Genomic DNA, 21,256 nt, shown 5'->3' on the forward strand with positions numbered 1-21,256 from the left:
GGGTTTCATAAAAGAATATTGATTTCAATAGTGTCTGTAAAACCTAGTTAGTTCATGGAAATCAATATTCTTTTCTAAAACCCCATTTTGTACCCCATATCTGACCTTGTCTACTTCATATCTCTTTACAACATCATGCCAGCCGCTTCCTTCTACTACTGTCTCTCTCCATTTCTTATGCTTAACAGCGGAATATCTATTAAAGACATCGCTTGTCCCTTTTTCCGATGAATTTACACATTCCCAAAGATCAGCAATCCACAACCGCCTTTTCTTCCCGTCCCAGAATGCAGGGTCATTGAGCAACCAAGATAAATCAACATTTCCATCGTCAACAAACAAACAAACAAAAAAAACTTTGCATATTACTCAAGGAAAAAAATTGTTGACATAAGGTTAAACCAACTAAAAAGATGAAGCAAAAAAATAATTTGTATCTTACAGCAATGTCTCGTTGTTGAGAACTTTTAGAAAGTTACCAATGTCTTCAGGCATACGTAGTCGCGCACGATGTCCTGCAATCACGTCATCATTCTGATGCTCCGACTCAAAATCGAAATTCGAAAAAACTGAAAAATACAAGGAAATTCTAAGCTACACAATTCCAATATCCAACGTAGATGTTCTAGCAAGGGCGGAAACAAGGATCCCGTAGTGAGCAAAGTCACTACAGGGATGTAGTGGGCTATCGCAAAGTCACTACCGTTAATTACTGAGATGGACAGCTGCAATTCCTCACTACACTGTGTAGTGACTTTGCTCATTACAAGATCCCCAGATCCATGCGATTGACATGCAAATTAAAGGCAGTAGAAAATTCTTCAACACTAAAAGAAACTGAATACACTTCAATAAGATATACTATATCGTAAAAACATAAATGTGGATTATTTTTGTCCTTCCTTTTAGAAGCCAATTACAAAGCTCACTCCGGAGAACTTATTAAACAGGAAATATTACAATAGGACGACGATACATATATAAAACGATAAAACCACATGACTCCCTCCCTTCTCCTTATTTCACAACACATCACAAGTAATTTATTCATTTCATCTCATTAATTCGTAGGAAATGAACACAAATTTTTTTTTTTTTTTTTTTTGTGTGACAAAAACGCACGACGGAGAAGTTTGATTACTAAAACATGCAGTGCCCCATAAGTAATCAACCTCAATTAACCCACACGGATTTTAAGAGTCAACAGATTGTTTGAAGAGATTTGAAGGAAAATCAAAGACCTCGTTATCCTCTTTTTTTCTCTCATTCCAATATTTCTTTGACTATTGCAGTGTTCCTTTTTATTTTTGTGTAATACACGGTGACAATAGCTAGAAAATCATGTGATAGCTGATGAGTTCAAAGACATTAGCTCCATCCCAAGATCAGTAACGTGCGGCCGTTTGAGTAGTTGTGGACCACAAAAGGTCTTTAATTTTGACTGATCAATATGAACGGGATAGAGAGATCTTGAACTTGCAAAGCAAATGAGAACAAATTGGAGAGAGATAAGCAGATCAGACTCGAAGAAGATGAGAAAGCACATAAAGAGAACGGCAAAGGGTTTGCAAACAAGGAGAGGAGTAGAAAAGATTAAACTGAGGGCAAGATAGTCAGACAATACAAAAAAATCCGAGTCGTGAAATTAGGGCCACCCAAAGAGAGAACATAATTAATGATAACAAGAGTACAAAAAAACGAGCATCCAAAGAAATAATGGCATCACAATGGGAAAAAAAGCATCCGGATGGTCCACAGTTCTACTATCCACTCAAAACAAATTACCTTTGCCTGGTTTGGCACACGGGGAGTTCCACAGCTTTGCTCTGTTGTCTTTTATGGCGACTCCTTCAAGCAACATTCCATGATAGTAGCCACGCTTGTAGATCTCGCGTAAGCCAGAGAATGTCCCTGGACGACAAGACTTGTATGTTTTTCCCTTCTATATGACTTGTATGTTTTGTTAAGCCACATAATGATGTCTTCATCAAATGACTCAACTATCATGGCTGAAGCTACTTCATCAACAAAGTGGGTCTTCAGAACAAAGTCCCCAGCACAATACCTCAATGTCCAAAACTGAGCAGCCATGTCTTCAATGTTACCGAAAGAAACGATATTAATTTTCGTCGCGCGTGACACCTCGATGCTCCGGGATAGGGAAGTAATCCCCACTTCAACTCCATCCTTCAATTTGCCCAGTTTAAAGTATTGAATCCCTTCCAATTTTGGCTCTTCATACAGCTGCAAATACATTACCGTACATTCTTAGTAAAGCTTGACTATGCACATTAACAATTTGAGATGATTAATAAATCAATTCCAGACCCAACTATAAACTATTTTGAGAAACTCAACTCCATTTTAGACAAGGTTCACTCAATTCAGACCCATTTCACAAAAGGAAACCCAAAATCAGAGACACATCTCAATTCCCACAGAGCAAATCGAAAAACACGAGATGGAGGGGGGAGAAGAAACAGAGTTAGATGAAGATGTTAATTTGAGAGGGGGACCATTTCAAGGCCACAAGCACCGTAGAGAAAGGGGTAGAGGGAATGAGAGAAAGAAGACCCGACAAATATGTTATTGTATTTCATGATCCAAGCAATCGTAGTATGTGAAAAGGAAGGCCAGGACACTACAACAAAATATGTTAACATAGCTATTAGAACAAGGAGATGGAGGGGGGGGGGAATTTCTGAAAATGACGAAAAGGGACTGATTTGGGAGGAAGAATTGTTTCTCCAACTATATGGATGAGAAAATGGAAGAGATGGTGATAATTTGTACAGAGAAAGAGCTCCTTCCAAAAAAAAAGTATATATTTTGGGAAACCCATAAATTAACTAGTCACTAAAATCTAAACCTTACAAATAAGAATAGTTTTGTCAAAACCTATGTATCTGTTATGTCAAGAAGCACTCTCTTCCCACGTGTTATGTCATCTCTTACCTTATAGTAGGAAGGTAGCATGATCAGGTGGTCTTGTACATTTGATGTTCACATCACAATTATCATTATGTTGAAGAAGCAGTGGCGAAATATTTGACATAAGTAATGAGATAGTATGTGGATCGATGAAATTTTAAAATACTAACAATTTATATATAAATATATATACATTTATTTATTTATTTACAGGGTGGTTCCCGAGACACATATAAATATCATTATAAATATGTAATGTTTCTAGTGATAGATCCAATACAATATCTGGTATGACACCTGTATGGAATCATACCATGCCAATAGCAGAACATTGATTCCACATGCTTAAAGCCTAATATAAACCAATGTTCTAAAAGTCACTTGGTGCTAGTCGGACGGTCAACCACCTTCAAGCAATTAATCGGATTAATCGGCGATTAATCGGCGCATATTAATCAGTAATCGGTGATTAATCGTTAGTCGGACCTAATTGGATAGGCTCTGCCAACGATTAATCGCCGATTAATTCCTTGTTTTAGAACACTTATTATAAACCAAAACATAAAACTACATTCTAAAAGATCAACCAACATAAACCACAAAATTGTATACCTTAATTCTGGCAGACCTGTAGCTGTCATTTCATGTACTCCACCATTCTCTTCAAGATCTCACAAAGCAGAGCTGCATTACTTAGATTGTGCATGGGCTTGCGCTTGCAATACACCTATTGAAATATGGAAAACAGCAAAAGGTCATGTTCTTGAACACTCATAGTGAAAAGAACAGGATCCTCTCTGTAGAGTAGGCGTGTTATTGCCGAACCATGTAATTCTAGCGTGTCTCTCTGTTTTATTTTTTATCTTACTTCCATTGGTTGCAATTGTGGTTGTGTTAATGTGTTTGAATCTCAGCGTGTGGGTGCTTCCGCATTTAATCACAACACCTTTTTCTGAAAAAGCTCATAGCATAGTAGTTTTTATTCTAATAAAAAAAAAACGTTTTTTGGCACATTGAAAATTGGCTTTTCAAAATATTAGCAAGTTTTTTTTTCCTCTTTTGAGGCATTACCTAGGGTGGTGGTTAATGTTTAAGCTTGTGAATCCGCAGTCTACAATTAATGTTTAAGCTTGTGAATCCGCAGTCTACAATAGGAAGAGGTCAATTGATCTTAGCAATAAGAAGACAAAAGGATGAATGGAGGCCCCACATAATTTTCAGCTGATCACAATCCCAGAAAGAGCCCATTGTTTATTTACCTATCTTGAGTGTACAGAGGTGCAATGTACCTGGTTGCTATGCAAACTGCTGACTCATATTACAGCAATGACTAAATAAATAGAAACCACAAGTAGAACTCAATTCCGTTGGAGACCTTTATCTGCTAGATGGAAGTCCATGCATTCAGTGAAAATCAACGCCATCATATTAGAGTTGACTACAGGATATTTTTCTAGCACCTAGGAAATTTTCAAAAGCATACTGCTAACAACTTAACACAAACACATCTTCCACCACTTGAATTGATTGAAATAAAAATTGTTAACATAAGCCTGGATAGATTTTGATGGTAGCATACTACAGTCTATCATGTTTCAAAGGAGAAGCGTAGATTTTCAAAGTCTTAATAGATTAAACACATGCACGAGTATACCAATAAATGCTTGTAACCAGCTTCTGCATCAGTGGAGTAAACGGATAATGGCCAGCTGTTATAACCTGCGAAAACATATATTCTTGGTACCAACCAAATAATATAGAATATGAAAACAAAAGAAGAAAAAAGATATCATTGATAATCAGGAGTGTAGGCAGTTATTCTTGTACAAAGGACCCAGTGGGGACACACATTCTAATAATGCATGTCCACAATCTACCATTAGATAATCATCAGCACAATGTGGGAGTATTAAATGCTCTCTGTGAATAACGGGTGGAGGGAAGTTTCGGCATATGAAAGGTGTTACATACCTTCTTGCTTTCCTTAAAGTAGATTGGCAGGTTAGAAGGATGGACGAAACCAGTTTTGTTGAAATACTCAAATACCCTTGTTTGCATCACGTGAGTGTGCATGGTTGGGTAGTGTTGATGAGGTTGTTTTGGTAGTTTTGCTGCCTCTGATTGGTATTTGGGGTGCGCAGACCTTGGGTTTTTTTTTTTTTTTTTTTACTTTAATGGGTTTTTGGACTTTCCATGTTTTCCTTCCATGCCCCCTCTCTCTCTCTCTCTCTCTCTCTCTTTCACCTTCTTTCTCTCTTACTTTCTCTATCTCTGTCTCTTTAAATATATATATATATATATATATATATATAGCACACACGTACACAAACGGAGAGAGAACCAAGCCGGAGGAGGTGAAGAAGACGTGGAGGAAACAAAACAAAGATCAGTCATGAGAAACTATGGCTAGGAATTTTGATCATTCTCACAGAGAGAGAGAAAGAGAGCGAACTCGAGAGAGGAGAGAGAGACGTACCAGAAGCCATCGTCTCCAACGAAACAGCTCGGAAGTAATCCACCGTCTCTGGGAACTCCTCCTTGTACGCGATCGGCACAGCCGGGTTCGGCCCATCGTCGCTCGAACGGGGTCACGTACGACCACTCCGGTCGAAGGGCCAGCAGGACTCTCAGCAGATCTATCTTATGTCCACAAAGGTGAGCTCTCTGAACCCGGTTTCAAGAAGGAGTCGGTTGGATGGCGGCAATGGTGGAGGTCGGACAGGCACCGGTTTCATGGGCATTGGCGTCGTTTGGGGTGGGGGTGGGTGTCTGTGGGCTAGAGGAGGAGACATTGGTGGTGCGGCTACGTTGGTGCTATTCCGTCGTGGGTGTGGTGGCTCCGGGGGTGGAGAGAGAGAGAGAGAGAGAGAGAGAGAGTGGGTGTTGGATTTTGAAGGAGAGAGAGAGATGGGGTTGCAGATGGCTGTTGAGAGGGTAAAGTTGGAGAGAGAGAGAGGGTGAGTGGGTGTACGAGTGAGACTTGAACATGCTTTATTCAAAGCGAAAAGTAAAAATTTAGGAATACTTTTTATTTTGTTTGTTTCTGAAAGGAAAAAATTCAGGAGTAATTCACAATCTAGAATAGACCTAAATGGCTATTTGGTGAATGTTGGTAGCCAGTATGCAAACCACTTAGCAGAGATTTATGAAACAATTTGCAAAAACATGAAAACCTACACTTATCAGAGTAGATATACATGTACGTTCTGAAGTTATTTTTTTGTGTAAAATTATGGGAAATGCACTCCAAAAATTGACGGAAGGGATCCAAAACTGAACTGTGTTGATACACAAAACGACATCGTGTAAGAGTCCCTCCATCAATTTTTGAAGTGTTAAAATCAATTTTCCAGACTTTGTATTCGAAATGTTGAGAATGAACTAGGGTGACCGGTTGAGAAAGTTGCATTCGAGAAAATTGATTTTAGGATAAGTGGGATACCCATGCAGCACATCCGAACCGTTAAAAAATGCAAATGATGGCTCGGATTGAAAATGTGCCGAACGAATTAAAAATAAGGGGAAAAAGTGTTTCAATCTGAGCCGTCACGTGGTATCTGATTTGCAACCAAAACATTCCTCCAGATTGAGAGAGTAGTTTGTGTACCCCATTCCAGAAACTTTCTTCAAAAATACAGTAAGTACTTATTTTCAATTTTGCAAAAACTTAAAAATAATGTGCGTACGAAAATAATTTTAAAATTTTAATCACAGGCCTGCACGAATTTGAAAGAAGTTCTTACAAATATCAAATTGAGCTTATTTTTTACAAGAACTCATAAAAATTATTTAAATAATAACTTGCGATTTGAATATTTTGTGGGTTCAAAATGGGCACCACAAAATATCAACACCAAGCCCATTTATTGGGTATCGGCTTGAATTAATATTTCGTAGGAACTAATAAAAAATACTATAAGAACAATAAGTGATTTTAATCACCAATGTGGGTTCAGAAATGGGCCCCATAAAAGATGGATAAATTGTTAGTCTAAGATTGAGTGATCAAACACTCAATTTTATAGCGGATAAAAAAAAAACACTCAATTTTATACTATTAGTAGGTAATTTTTGTGGGTATTGGGGATTCTTGCCGTGCGACTCGCACTACAGAGCGTGTAAGGCGGCCAATCCGGCCATCTAATTTGGCATCGACAGCTCAGATTTAATTCGAACTCCTATTGATCCGAGCCGTTCATTATTTGGATTAAAATCCGAGCCGTCCATTAGCGAGATGAATGGCCCGGATGCGCCCTACAAGATCCCCAGACCCTTTTTGTGGGGCTCATTTTGGGTTCCGCAAAGATGAATCAAACTGCTCAATAGTTTTAAAATATTTTTCATTGGTTCTTATAAAAGTTGTTCAATCAGATATCTGTAGGGGCTTTTTTAGAATTCATAGGACCCTACGAATTTTGAAAAAGCCATAACCAGTACCCCTTGTATTTTTTCTTACAAAAGTAAATGATTAGTACTCCTTGAATTATGATCTAAACACAATTTTTTTAAAATAAAGATGAAAACATTTGACTTATTGATTTATTTTTGTCTTTATTCAAAAAATCTAAATATCAATTGCAATAGATTTGGAATAAATTTAAACGTTCATTTATATAACCCAAATTATATTGATGATGAAAACCTAGAGCAACACACAAATTAAAGACAATAAAAATGACGAAAATCTATATAATAAAACAGACCTGTGTTTGAATCCAAAAGATAACCAACCTCTAAATTTATCCTCATGCCTACATAAAATCTCCACCATTCATTCTACAATGACTTTTTTGTAAATACTTGATTCATTCGAGGGTTATCACATATGGCATTCTGTTGGAAGCCCTAGCGGAATCTCAAATGAAAATTCTCTCAAAACAACTACGTTCATCCAATCATCCCGTTCCCCCTTGCTCTCTCTCCGATTTCACAGAACCTGTCTCTCTCTCTCCACAAAAACCCGTTGCTCTACGAGGAAGATCATCAAATAGCAGTGCAGGGTGATATAGATCGAGCCGGGGAAGGTCGTCAGGAAGTGCGAGAAGATTGAGGAGATCCTCAGGGCTGCCTCAGAAGGTATTCATGGCAATCTCTCTCACTCAGATCGAACATCCAATGGTTTGAATATGGATATCCCTAGCCCTAGATGCCCCTTGATCGGTAATACATACTCGGGTGATTTCTCTGTTTATTTTCATATAGTTTGATGGGTTTCTGTTCGATTTATCAGCGCTAATATGGTAACAAAAGTGGCTAGAGTTCTCAATAGTTTTTGTGCATTCATGTCCATATTTTCTATTTACAGTATCTGATTTTGTTTGAAATCCTTATTTATTTCATGCTTCTTTGTAATGTCTTTTTTTTCCTATGATTCTTTAAATTAGTTTGGCTTTTTATTGTATTCTTGATGCATTTGATTGCAGTTGAGGTGTACGTGAGGTTTGAGTGACTCTTTTTTGCTAAGAAATTGGGGTTGTTGAGAATCATCATGTTGCCCTCTTGGATGCTCAATTTACTATGTGAGCCAAGAAGAGGTATTTTTTTCCCTAATTTATTGCATTTATGAGAAAATTATGGTTAAGCTAAACAAATGTAACATGCCTTCCGGAATTTGGAATATGCTCTTTTTGCATTTAAACATGGTTGTCGTCGGACTATGTTTACCAGAGCAAGATCGTGATGCTTCAATGAATATTAGTAGCTTACATGAGTACTTTGACTGTTTGGTTATATATGTATTTGTCTTCATGATGTTTATATGCTTCTCCCGTTTTAATGATAAGTATCTTTTATTTCTAAAAATTGATTATCCATATATTCAGTCAATTTTGGTAGTCCAGGATCAATTGTAAGTTGTACCATTTGTGATTTTTTAGTGCTGGGGTTGGATTGGTATGGTTCGGAGAACTATTTTTTAGTTCTGGGGTTGGATGTAAAGACTTGATGAGGTATGATTTATTTTTATTTTTTTAGAGCACAGAATTTGACATTGACGGTTGGAGCTTAGGGGTTAATGTTATTTTGAATACAATAGACATGTGCATTGTCATTATTGAATAGACCTACTCTTTATTTTTTCTCTTTTCAAAAGATTGCAGGCTCAAACCTCCACACAAACTGAGGACCAAAATTCAATCTGAAGGGATACTAACGCAGCTACAGGAAATAATGTTTCAGCTTAAATTTGATTCTTACTGTAATCAATATCATTTAATTCGTTTTCTCCTTTTTATGTTAACTAATTTGTTTTTAAGCATTTGTGTGTTACATTGGATTGCTCTCTACACTCATTTTATTTTTATGGGTGGTTGTTTAAGTCTTGCTTTAATGCGTACCTCAACTCTAGCCACACGTACTTATTGACCTGACTCTGTATTGACTTTTTTTGGCTATCATACCTCAACTCCAGGCTATATAAGTTTTTTTGAGTGCCCATTTTTTTCATTTGTCAATACCTCAGTTGAACTATGTTGGTGGAATCTTTGGTATCATCAAAATCCTATTGTGGTAATTTGATGCAATTGAAAATAGTTTCCAATACTCCGGAGTATAAATAGCAGTGAGTTCATAAAAATCTTATTTGTTATTGGTTATAACATTTTTTCTGTTAACATGGTTGATTCATATGCCTTGGGCCCTTTTTTGCCCCTCTATTATAACCTACTGTAATATCCTGCTACAATTTTTTCTCTTTTTTTTTTATGTGTAATACAAGTATGATTGTAGAATAATCTTATTCTTTTTTCTTGATCTATGGAGTAGGCTTATGTCCTACAACACAAGCTGTCTTCGAAATCATCCTCACCCATGAACAAAGCTCTCTCCAAGAGCTCTAGCACAACATCTTATCAATTTAACGGGAACAAAGCTCTCCCTATCCAAAAGTTTAAGGGCCGCGATAATCCTCACCTTATCATTAGCAACAACCGACAACCTTCTTATTGACTGGTAACTTTGTAATCCTAATATGTTAAGTAGGCATTGATTATGAGCCGCAATTTATTCAATCAAGGTGTCTATTTTTAAGCGCAACTCCTACTATGTCAAGAGAATTATCCTATGGCTTTTAATTTTATCTGAGGCTTATTGATGTTAACTGTCATGATGCTTCAACGTACTATGTTTAGTGTTCTGCTTAGATTAACTACATCTGGATATTTGACTGTGTATAGATGAGTAACGCCTATCATTTTTCAATGACCACCCTTAGTTCAGGGACTGGCTAGGTAATCTAAGTTAGTTAGCATAGTGCTATTTTTGAAAATACTAAGGACATGCATAGTGCATACATCCATTTTCCATTAATGAGATTTGTGGTGATGCTTCTTAGCTAGGGTCTTGCTATTAAATCGTTTACCATCCAACTTCAATCTTTGTTCATGCAATCCCATTAGTTCTAGAAGAGTTTTGATTTTGGTTTGATTTGGTTTTTGGTTTTTCAGGTGTGATTGATTTTGAAGACCATAATAGCCATGATGGGATTGTTGGGTCGTAATTCTTGATAGTTACAGTAGTAGTTAAAGTGATGGCAGATTGTATGGATAAATGCCTTTAGGTGATAAAACAATGAAACTCTATTCTAATAGCTCACTATGTAATTCTATGCTCAAAAAATATTTTAACATGAAGTACTGTGTAATTGGTGAAAACACTTATGAATTGTGGCAACCTTAGTGTTATGTTGTGTGGTGCAATTAATATGAGTGTCAGTTTATTTAGGAAGTCTCAATCTTCCTCACCGTTCAGTTTATTTAGCGTTTTTTTTTGGTACTTCTATTATTCTTTCATTCTTTTCGGGTTGTCATAAATATGTGCAAGATTAGTTGGACTATTTTTATGATTTTTTCATTCTTTTCGGGTATTTCTGTCATTCTATGGATATGCTTGGGTTATTATTTTTTGCAGAGTTGAATTTTTTGAATAGGGGTTAATATATTGCACGCGAGTTCGGTATTTTTTTATGTGTGCTAATTTTTCAAGCCCTATATGGCACGTGAGTTAAGTATTTATTTATGTGTGCTGATTGTTCAAGCTGTGCCTTCATGCACGAGTATTCACTATTTAGATTTTGGTTCATTATAAAACAAAGCGATCTTTTGTCTACCCATATAAATATGAGCATCCCTCCAACCGTTGAATCGCAATTTCAATAGGTTACGATTGTTGGATTAAATCATTTATTTTAACCTATTTCCCACGAATGTCTACCCAGCAGTTTTCCTCTTCTCCATCGTGTTTCCTCTCTCTCTCTCTCTCTCTCTCTCTCTCCAAAACCCACTCCTTGGCGTTCCAAAAAAAAAAACGTTCACAAAGCTCCTCCACCAATCAGCCGTCCCGCACACCCACCAATCAGCCGTCTACGAAATTGATTCCTTAGGGTCTTCCTGCGGAAAAATTAATGTGGCCTAAATTGCTGTTTAGGATGAGAATTTTTTTAATGGGAGTCTTATCGGAAAAAAAAAATTGTTGTTTAGGATGAGAATTTTTTTTTTGCCGTTTAGACAAAGAAAATGGATTTTGTCTTTCAAAGATGCTCACTTTGTGTTTGTTAAAATGCATGTTTGACAGAGTGAAAATAGTGGATAGTGAATTAATTCTTTATGCCCATTTTTGTATAGCTCTCTTAATTTTTGGATAGACTTTGTGGTCTGACATTGCGAGGACATGCGACACAACGGAAATAACACGTGGAGAAATGTCTGGGGAAATTTTTTGCTGTTTAGAAAAAAAAAATCAATTTTGCTGTTTAGGAAGGAAATTTTTTTGATCTATAACTTTCGTTATTTGTCTCTCAAAGATGCTCACTTTTTTTTTTTGTTAAAATACATGTTTGATAGACTGAAAATAGCGGGAAGTGAATTAATTCTTTATGCCCACTTTTGTGTAGCTCTCTTAATTTTTGGAAAGATTTTGTAGTCCAACACTGCGAGGACATGCAACAAAATGGAAACATGTGGAGACAGGTTTGGACACGCCATATGACGTATCATTACCAGGGGAAATGTTGGGGACACGGCAAAGTGAATTCAACACTTTTTAAAAGCTTTAATAGGATAACATATGTATCTTAAAAAGTATTCTAATTGGGAGTTTATTTGTTGTCGACTTTGTTTCTCTTTTGTTTGAATGGTATTATTTGATCAAATCACTATAGGACCAACACATCTCTTTTCGTAGGTAACAATGTGATCAAATCATTACAGCACCAACACATCCCTTTCCTTCGCTCTCTCCCTATCACCAAGCCTATGACCGAAACGTGCGCCGTGCCTTCAGGCACGGGCATACACTAGTACTGTAATAAAAATGGACTAAAAAGAATAGGAGCATGCTAAATTGTTGTGTCCTACACCATACACTAACAAATCTTAAAAAGTGGAGCACTTTCCATACGCCTGTCATCTTTATCTTTTCTTTTCTTTATCTTAAAAGAGGCGTGAAGGAGCAGAACAAAGAAGAAGAATGGATTAAAAAAAAAAAGAAAAAAAGAACGGATAAAGAAAAAATATTTTAACAATAAATTGCGATTTGAATATTTTTTTTAGAACCCAAAATGGGCATACAAAATTATCAATTATTATGCCTATTTATTGGATACCAAACATTGATCAAGGGGAAATGCTAGAAGCAAGCACAAGGTGAAGCACATGACAAATGAGCCAAAACGGCTGTGTTTTGAAGTTTGGGTACACTGGGAAGGGTTTGCTCGTCAAGTGCAAGGTCATGGTCCTGGCACGACACGACACGATAGAAGTGGGCACGTGAATGAGCACGAGCACGGAAGTGGGCGGGTACGGCACGGAAATTGGCCTGGGCTTCACGACACGAAAGTGGGATAGGCACGGCACAGCATGACACAGTTCTAGCCGGGCACGGCACGGTATGATTCTAGCCGAGGATGGCATGACACGAAAAAACAAATACTCCCTCCGTCCCGAATTGTTTTTCCCTCTTCATTTTTTAATGTCCCTAAATAATTGTCCACTTCCTAAAAATATCCATCTAAATAGGGTCACTTTGGGCAGTGCAATTTTTGCTTGGTCTGCATGGAAAAGAAATAAGGAGAGAGCCGGTCAGTGAAAGTGGATAAGCATGCGTGGGTACAGTGTTTTGTGAGTAGAATCTTTGGATACAAACATTTACCGATTATGAGTGGAGCTTAATTTGGATCCCATAAATTAATTTAAGTTATTCATTATTTTTAAAATTATTTGCTTAGTTGCCCTCGATGAATTATCTCAATCAGATAATTGTAAGTTTAATTAGAGTTTCTTCGGCCTAATAAACCAAATGACATATATTTTTTTGTCATTATTTAATTTTTTTTCCGCAATTGTTAGTTTTTCGTATTATTGTTTTTTCATGACGAGGGAAATTTAAAAAGTAAAAATTACAATCAAAACCTAAATCTTTGGAATAAAGTAAAAAATAAGTCAATAAGTTAATTTTTTCGTATTCATTCAAAAAAATCTGAGTTTCAATCATAATACAAGGGGTACTAATCATTTTCCGATTAGTGAGTGGGGCTTATTTTGGATTGCATAAATTAATTTGAGCTATTCATTAATTTTAAAATTATTTGCTTAGTTGCCCTTGATTGTAAGTTTGATTAGGGCTTGTTGGGCCTAATAAGCCAAATGGTTTTTTTGTCCTTATTTAAATTTTTTTCGCATTTGTTAGTTTTTGTATTATTACTTTCTCATGACAAGAGAAATCTAAAAAGTAAAAATTACAATCGAAACCTAAATTTTCTGAATAAAGACAAAAATAAACAAATAAGCAAATTTTATCTTTATTAAAAAAAGATTGTGTTTCGATCATAATTCAAGGGGGTACTAATCATTTACTTTTTGTAAGAAAAAATACAAAGGGTACTAATCATTTGTCAATTTCTGAAGTGTTATTTTTTATTTTTATCCAGCTTTGAGGCGTTAGAGCATCCACATACTCTTTCAACAAAATCCCCTGATGGACCAAAGTAGCCAGTTAATCCATCCGAAAGGGCCTGCATCAATGTCACTAGGATCAAAGAATATATTGACAAATGAACAGTTCGTCGTCAAGAGAAACGAGTTATTATTCATAAGCTAGGCTATATTTTATAATTTTCCTTGGAAATGTCATACCATTTCCTATTATTCTATTACTGTAATTCGTTCATTGAAAACAATCCCGACTCAAGAGGGAAGCCTAGGAAGCCACTGTTTGGGGCCCCAAAAATGTCCTAAAAATAAGGGCCCCAAAATGCTAAGATCTTGGGAAAATGACGATTCAAGACGTGTTTTGATAATTAATACCTTCCAAAAACATGCTAAGAATAATTATTAATGCTGAAAATATTTTTAACGAGTATTAATTATCAAAACATGTCATTGGCCGTCATTTTCCCTAAGATCTCTGTTGTGCTAGGCCCAGCAAAAAAAGTACTCCTATATATAAACAAGGCCCAGGTCAGACCTCCAAAACTCAAACAGCAAAGTCCAATAGTGCTAGTACCACGCCCATATTCACACCCAAACACATACCCATCACTCACATTAGTGGTGGGTCCCACACATACTATGCACTCTAGTGTGTGTATGTGGTCCACCACTCATATGAGTGTGGGTGTGTATTTGGGTATGAAAATGGGTGTAGCACTAAAATTAATGAAGTCCATATATTGCCCAACTGGAATACTGATTAAACTTTATCTAGAAAACTGTTCCCAAACTTGTTTTTCAAATTTATTTTACTTATCAATAAAGTTTTGAGGCGTTATTTTTTTTTAATCCAACTTTGTGACATTAGAGCATCCATGTCTCTATCAACAAGTCCGGCCTCTTTTGGACCAAAGTAGCCAGTTAATCCACCAAAAAGGGCCCGCATCAATGTCGCTAAAGAATATATTGACAAAGGAATAGTTCCTCGTCAAGAGAAACGAGTTGCGATTCATAAGTTAGGCTATATTTTATAATCATTTCTTGGAAAGGTCACATTATTTCCTATTATTCTATTATTGTAATTCGTTCATTGAGAAATAGGGTAACAATTATTAAAAACTATGGTCCTATATAAATGTCCGTCCCGTAAACCTAACACTTAAAATAGAAGCAATTTCTTTGTAGAAAAATAAGTTTCTTCCATAAATCAATAGATATTAATGAGTTCTTTTAAGTCGTGATTTTTTTTTGGAATTTCGACCAAAAATATATACATATTTTAAAATACCTAGATTTGCAAGCCAGACACGTATTTAAGGATGAAGAGAGTATCAAATAGTGAATGCACATTCCACACAAACAGCGAATGCAAATTCCACAAACAGTTATTTGGGTGTTTTCAGTTAGGTGTTCCTAAATTTTTGACCTTTTTTGGTTGGCGCCTTACCGGCCCTTTTCGGTGGTCTTGGGTACAAAAGAAAATGAACTATTTCGGATCTTTAGAGTACAAAAGAATTTAAAAAATATGCACGGAGGTTCATTTTTCTCTAAAAATGGATAATGACTTGAGATAGATAGAGAAATGAGAGAAATAACATGAGTGAAATACTAAAAAAATGACATTTCAATATTATATTAGTGGAAGAAGAAAATAATATATTAACAGATGATAAGTTAGAATAAAGAGACTGATGAAGTAGCTAAGTAATAAAGCAGCCTTTTAAGTTGTAATTTGGTCTGAAATTTAAAGAGTATAATGCGGATGCTCTTAGACATTAGGTGATAGGCTGGACTGGGGTTAGAGGTGGAGTAACTTGTGGATAAGGCTGCTAAACAAACCAAACAGCTCAAGCTTTGCTCGACTTTTGACTTGTTCAAACTCGTTTTGTAAGAAATATAATTCATGCTCAATCACGCTTTTTGGGTTGTTTATGAATTTAAGCCAAGCTTGAGCATATGAATATTTGGCTCGATAGGCTCGTGAACAAATAGGTCATTCAGTAAATAATAAAAGAAAAAAAATTTAAAATACCCCCAAAACTTTACACTCAATGTCTAATAGGCTCCCAAACTTAAACAAATTTCAATTTTACTCACAAATTATCCTTCCGTTAGTCAATTTACCTCCGTTGTCTACTTCTTTTGTGATTTGAAACCGGAAAAGGATGAGTTGGACAATAACGGCAAAAAGGGACTGTTAGATGAGTTTTTTTGGAGGGAAAATTACACACCTGACTCTCACGCTCCCACATTCTCTAACCTGAACACTTCAAAATGAACCTAAACTTTCCCCAAACCTTTTCAATCTGTGGTCTCCCCCACTAGAGAAAAAATGACGATGGTAAGGCTCCAAAATCCTTATGGACCTTCTCCATTACTAAGATTAAAGTTAATCTACAACAGACCGAAGCCATTAGGGTGTTAATCGAAGATGGTTTGGTGTGTGAGAAGCAATGGTAGTGATCCTCGTGTGTACGGTGAGTTGCACTTTCCATTTCCAACAAATTTTTGTAGGACCCCAAATAAAGCTATTAATTGTTTAATCAAAGGTTTTGAAGGGGTGTAGTCTTAATGAAAGCTTGAAACTTCACGAGCTTAGCTCATGCTTTGAATCTTGAGATTGACTTGCATATTTTATAAGCCAAGCTAAGCTTATCACGAATATAAAATTTCAAGCTTGAGCAAAACTTGAACAAGTAGTCTCACAAAGTTATCATGCTCCAGCCAAACTCAAACACATGTAACTAGGAGTCCAGCCAAGCCTGAACAATATCGTGTTTGGTTTGTTTGGCTTGATTAACACCCTTACTTGTGAACAAGTGTTGAAAAAATTTAATCTACAACATAGAGTAGCCACAAAGAGTTGACACATGGGATCTGAGTCCTGAAGGGTAAGAACTAGAAGACCTAGAAACTTCAAAATGAGAACAAGTGTTATGTTAATGAAACTACTAAAGTTGCTTTGGTTTGATAAAAAAAATAAAGGAAAATACTAAAGTAACAAAACTCAATACATACGTACAGGCATTCATGATTCATATATACATAAATACATACGTAGGGGTTGTTGGGAGCCCCACTTTTTAGTTTTTTGCATTTTATTTTTTGCATTTTAGGCTTTTGGATGTGTGGAGTGTATGGGAGATAATTGCATAATGTATTTTGCAATATAAGCGGTGTGAGTAATTAACAAATAGAATGTGAAAAGGACCTCTGGACCAACTTTTGCATTTTTCTCTGATTCTATCAGTCAGATTGAAAAATGCATTTTGTAGTATGTGTTTTGGCTCCACCACCCAAACAGCCAAAAGTTGAAAGGTAGAAATAAAAATGAGAAGTGAGTCCTAACCAGGCTCATACTAGCAGAAAACCAGTGCAACGCATGACCAGAAAACAATGTAAACACATAGAATTTCAATGCCTCATTACTTTATTTTTTTACCTTCTTCGTCGATACCATCACTCATATATCAAAAAATGTTTATAACTCTATGTCATTAGATGAACGGTGACCCAAAAAGTTATACTAATATCCTTACAAGATAGTATGGTTAGGATTATTGTGTGAGACAGAATGAATAATAATTTTGTCTTCTTGTGGAATGAAAGAAAGAATTGATATAAACAACTTTAGCTAAACGCAAGCGATGAAATAGTTAGAAGTTGTATCATATTCAAATTCTATGTTTTTGAATTTCACAATTCCAAAATAAGTCAGACATGCTAATAGTACTTTATGTAAATGCATGCTAACATCTTATAACAGTTATAATTCTAACATTTATAAATCAAAGTGTCAATAACACCAATATCTAGCCCTAGCAAAATTATGGCTTGAATTCTCTAGGTCCATCGCCCAGATGTTTCTTCGAAACTATGATATTTTTCTTTGAAAACACCCAACTAATGAATTACGAATCCCTTAAATAATAAATTAAATTCAAAAGAACACTTCATTCACCTTTTTCATTCAAGACCCTCTAAAGGGAATCTTCAAAGGCAATTTAGCAAAAGCAAGTAGTTCTCGATTGATGGTGATGGTGATGGTGATGGTGATGGTGGTGAAGAGGTAATGGTAGTGGAGCAGTGGTGGTGGTGAAGGTGGTAGTAGAGTAGTGATGGTGGTGGTAGACTGATGGTGATGAAAATGGTGGTGAAGTGGTGGCATTGATGGTGTTGAAGTAGTGGTAGCGGTTGAGAGATGGTAAGGTAATGGTGGTAGTGAGTGTTGGTGGGGGACTGATGGTTATGCAATGGTGGGCGTTGTTGTGGTGGGCAGAAGTGGTGGTGGTGGTGGTGTAGTGATGGTGGAATGGTTGTGTTGTGGCGGCGGCGGCGGCGGCATGACAATGGTGGTGGTGATGGCGGTGAAGTGGTGGAAAGGGTGGTGGTGGTAGTGGGAGTGATGGTGGTGGTGTGGTGGATTGATGGTGATGGTGGTAAAGTGGTAGTGGTAGTGGAGTAGTGGTGGTGGTGGTGGTGGATTAATGGTGATGATGATAGTGGTGAAGTGGTGGTGTTTGAAGTGGTAGTGGCGGTTGAGTGATGGTGGTGATGGTTTTGCAATGGTGGTGGGCGTTGTTGTGGTGGGTTGTAGTGGTGGTGGTGGTGGTGGTGGTGTAGCAGTGGTGGAGTAATGGTTGTGCAATGGTAGCGTTGCAGTGGTGGTGGCAGCATGGTAGTGGTGGGGGTGAGGGTCGAGCTGTGGAATGGTGGTGACTGTGGAGGTGGTGAAGTGGGAGTGGGAGTAATGGTGGTGGTGGCGGATTGATGGTGTTGAAGTGGTGGTGGCTGTTGAATGATGGTGGTGTAATAGTTATAGTGATGATGATGTAGTAATGGAGTAGCGGTGGTGGAGTGGTGGAGTGGTGGAATGGTGGTGTTGTGGCGGCGGCGGAGACATGGTAGTAGAGGTGGGCTGGAGTGATGGGGGTAATGGTGGCGGCGGTGAAGTGGCAGACGTGATGGTGGTGGAGTGGTAATAGGAGTGATGGCAGTGGTGGTGGTGGTGGTGGTAGATTGATGATGATGGTGCTAAAATGGTAGTGCAGTAGTGGTGGAGGTGATAATAAAGTAGTGGTGGAGGTGATAATAGAGTAGTGGTGGTGGTGGATTGATGATGATGATGATAATGGTGAAATGTTGGTGGTATTTGAAGTAGTCGTGGCGGTTGAGTGATGATGGTGTAATTGTGGCAGTGAGTGATGGCGGGAGAGTGATGTTATGCAATAATGGGCGTTGTTGTGGTGGGCTAGAGTGGTGGTGCTGGCAGTGGAGTGATGGGTTTGCAATGGTAGCGTTGTGGTGGTGGTGGTGGTGGCGGCGGCATGGCAGTGGTGGTGGGCTGGAGTGGTGGGGGTGGTGGAGTAGTGGTTGAGGTGGTGAAACATTAGTAGAAGTAATGATGGTGGTATAGCGGTGGTGGTGTATTGATTGTGATGGTGGTAAAGTGGTAGTGGAGTAGTGATGGTGGTGGATTAATGGTGGCGGTGTTGAAGTGGTGGTGGTGATGTTGAAGTGGTGGTGCCGATTGAGTGATGAGAGTGTAATGGTGGCAGTGAATGATGGCGGGGGAGTAATGGTTATGCAATGGTGGGCGTTGTTGTGGTGGACTGGAGTAGCGGTGGTGATGTAATGGTGGTGGAGTGGTGGAAATGGTGGTGGATTAATGGTGATGGTGGTTAAATGGTAGTGGAGTAGTGGTGCTGGTGGGGTGGTGCTGGTGGATTGATGGTGAAGTGGTAGTGATAGTAGAGTAGTGGTGGTGGTGGTTGAAGTGGTTGTAGGAGTGGTGATGTAATGGTTGTAGGAGTGGTGGTGGTGGTATGATGGTTGAATGTGAATGCACAAGAATTCATTTAACCTAAATCTTAAGTGACACTTGATTTATTAAGTAATGTAAAATGTAGTTATCAAATCTACTGAATCACTCATTACTTAATTGATTCATTTTTAAATGCTGAATTTATGTTATCAAATCTCATAGATTGGCGTGAATTTTGCATTTCCATTGTAAACATAGATGACTACTCCTACAATTTTGCACAAATATTGTTGATCTCCTTGCCTCCTTGTGGCGGAAGGTAAGGCTATCATTTTATTGGTCCCCTTACCTTTGTATGAGCATCTTAGAACTACCCTCATATACGACAAGGATACTCAGGCCCCGTTCCAGAAACCTTCTTAAAAAATAAGCAATATATTTCACATTTTCAAACTCAAAAATAATGTAAATGAAAAATATTTTTTAAATTTTTTTTGCATCGTATAAAACATCTCGATGAAATCTTTCAAAGAAGATCCATATTGCATATTCTTAGATTTCAATAAGTCCATAATTTTTGAGTTTGAAATTGCATTCTTAAAAATTAATAGCTTTTTTTGCGTTGCAGAACGGGGCCTCAATGATGTTGTGGTGACTATCCTTATTTTGCATGAGTGACTGCAGAAGAAGGATAGTGAAAAAGACTCAATTGGTTTGGCTTTGGTTACATGTGATGGTGGCAGTTTCAGAGGTAGGGAGGATGCGAGAGGGTATGGTTCCAAGTCAAGAGGACGTTCACAATCAAGGGGTGATAAGAGGAGGTGCTACTGATGTGACAAAGAGACATGTAATCAAAGACCGTCGGGAGCGTAAGAAGGACAAAGCTAAGGAAAGTTCAGCAAATGCAGCAACCGAGGAGAATTCTTATGTTGAAGGTGACGCTTACAGTCACTTCAGGTACTAAAAAATTAGATTTCAGGGTATACTTTTCACATCTTGTGGCAGAAATACTATGAGGATGGCTAATAACACAAACAATAAAATTGTGGGTGTTGGGACAATGAGGGTTCGCATGATTGATGGACACAAGGTGACATTAACTGGGGTTAGACACATGTCATGTCTCAAAACAAATTACTCCGTAAATTTTACTGGAAACGCTTGTTTCGAGAGGTTGCAAGTTCCAGTCAAGCGGTAGAGTCCCCGAAAAATATATACATGAGACAATTCACAAGCAAGCCAACCTCCTCGCACTGAACCCCAACACATTCTCCGTTTTTGTCTGACACATGAATGTGCAATTCTGCTGTTACAGTAATAATATTGAGTTTGGGATTATAGTCAACTATAGAATCCACAAATCAAGTAAAATAGCCAAGATCAGAACAGCTCAGCAATGATCACATTTCCAGTGATTTGCTGGAATAGCCATTTACTCATGTATTACTGAATCTATGTTATGCCTAGGAATTATCACTGTCTTGTTTTGCATGTCAATATCCACGAAAACCATCTACGTCTTTACCGTTAGTTCCAACTACAGCAATGAGCGCACCATACATCGGTAAAATTATGTTGCATTCTGAGATTTCATGCTATTCAATATACTCCACTACCGAAAAATATTGCTGAAAGAATA

The 21,256-nt window shown here is 37.4% G+C and overlaps 2 protein-coding genes and 1 long non-coding RNA gene across 3 annotated transcripts in view; 1 reads left to right on the forward strand and 2 right to left on the reverse strand.

Moving 5' to 3' along the window:
* Positions 1-21,256, forward strand: part of LOC131299942 (uncharacterized) — a 94,052-nt gene that overhangs the window by 33,515 nt on the left and 39,281 nt on the right. The gene's annotated exons all lie outside the window — the stretch shown is intronic.
* Positions 18-3,309, reverse strand: LOC131299944 (uncharacterized). The gene is made up of 3 exons (XM_058325532.1): positions 1,921-3,309; positions 1,786-1,888; positions 18-569 (listed from the first exon to the last, which is right to left on the reverse strand). The coding sequence occupies exons 1-3, from the start codon at positions 2,254-2,256 to the stop codon at positions 439-441; spliced, it is 570 nt and encodes a 189-aa protein (XP_058181515.1). The 5' UTR covers positions 2,257-3,309; the 3' UTR covers positions 18-438.
* LOC131299947 (uncharacterized) lies at positions 3,544-5,911 on the reverse strand. The gene is made up of 3 exons (XR_009190824.1): positions 5,408-5,911; positions 4,586-4,650; positions 3,544-3,658 (listed from the first exon to the last, which is right to left on the reverse strand). It is a non-coding gene; the product is annotated as an uncharacterized LOC131299947 (long non-coding RNA).

Source organism: Rhododendron vialii, chromosome 9a (genome assembly GCF_030253575.1).
Source record: "Rhododendron vialii isolate Sample 1 chromosome 9a, ASM3025357v1".
NCBI lineage: Eukaryota > Viridiplantae > Streptophyta > Magnoliopsida > Ericales > Ericaceae > Rhododendron > Rhododendron vialii.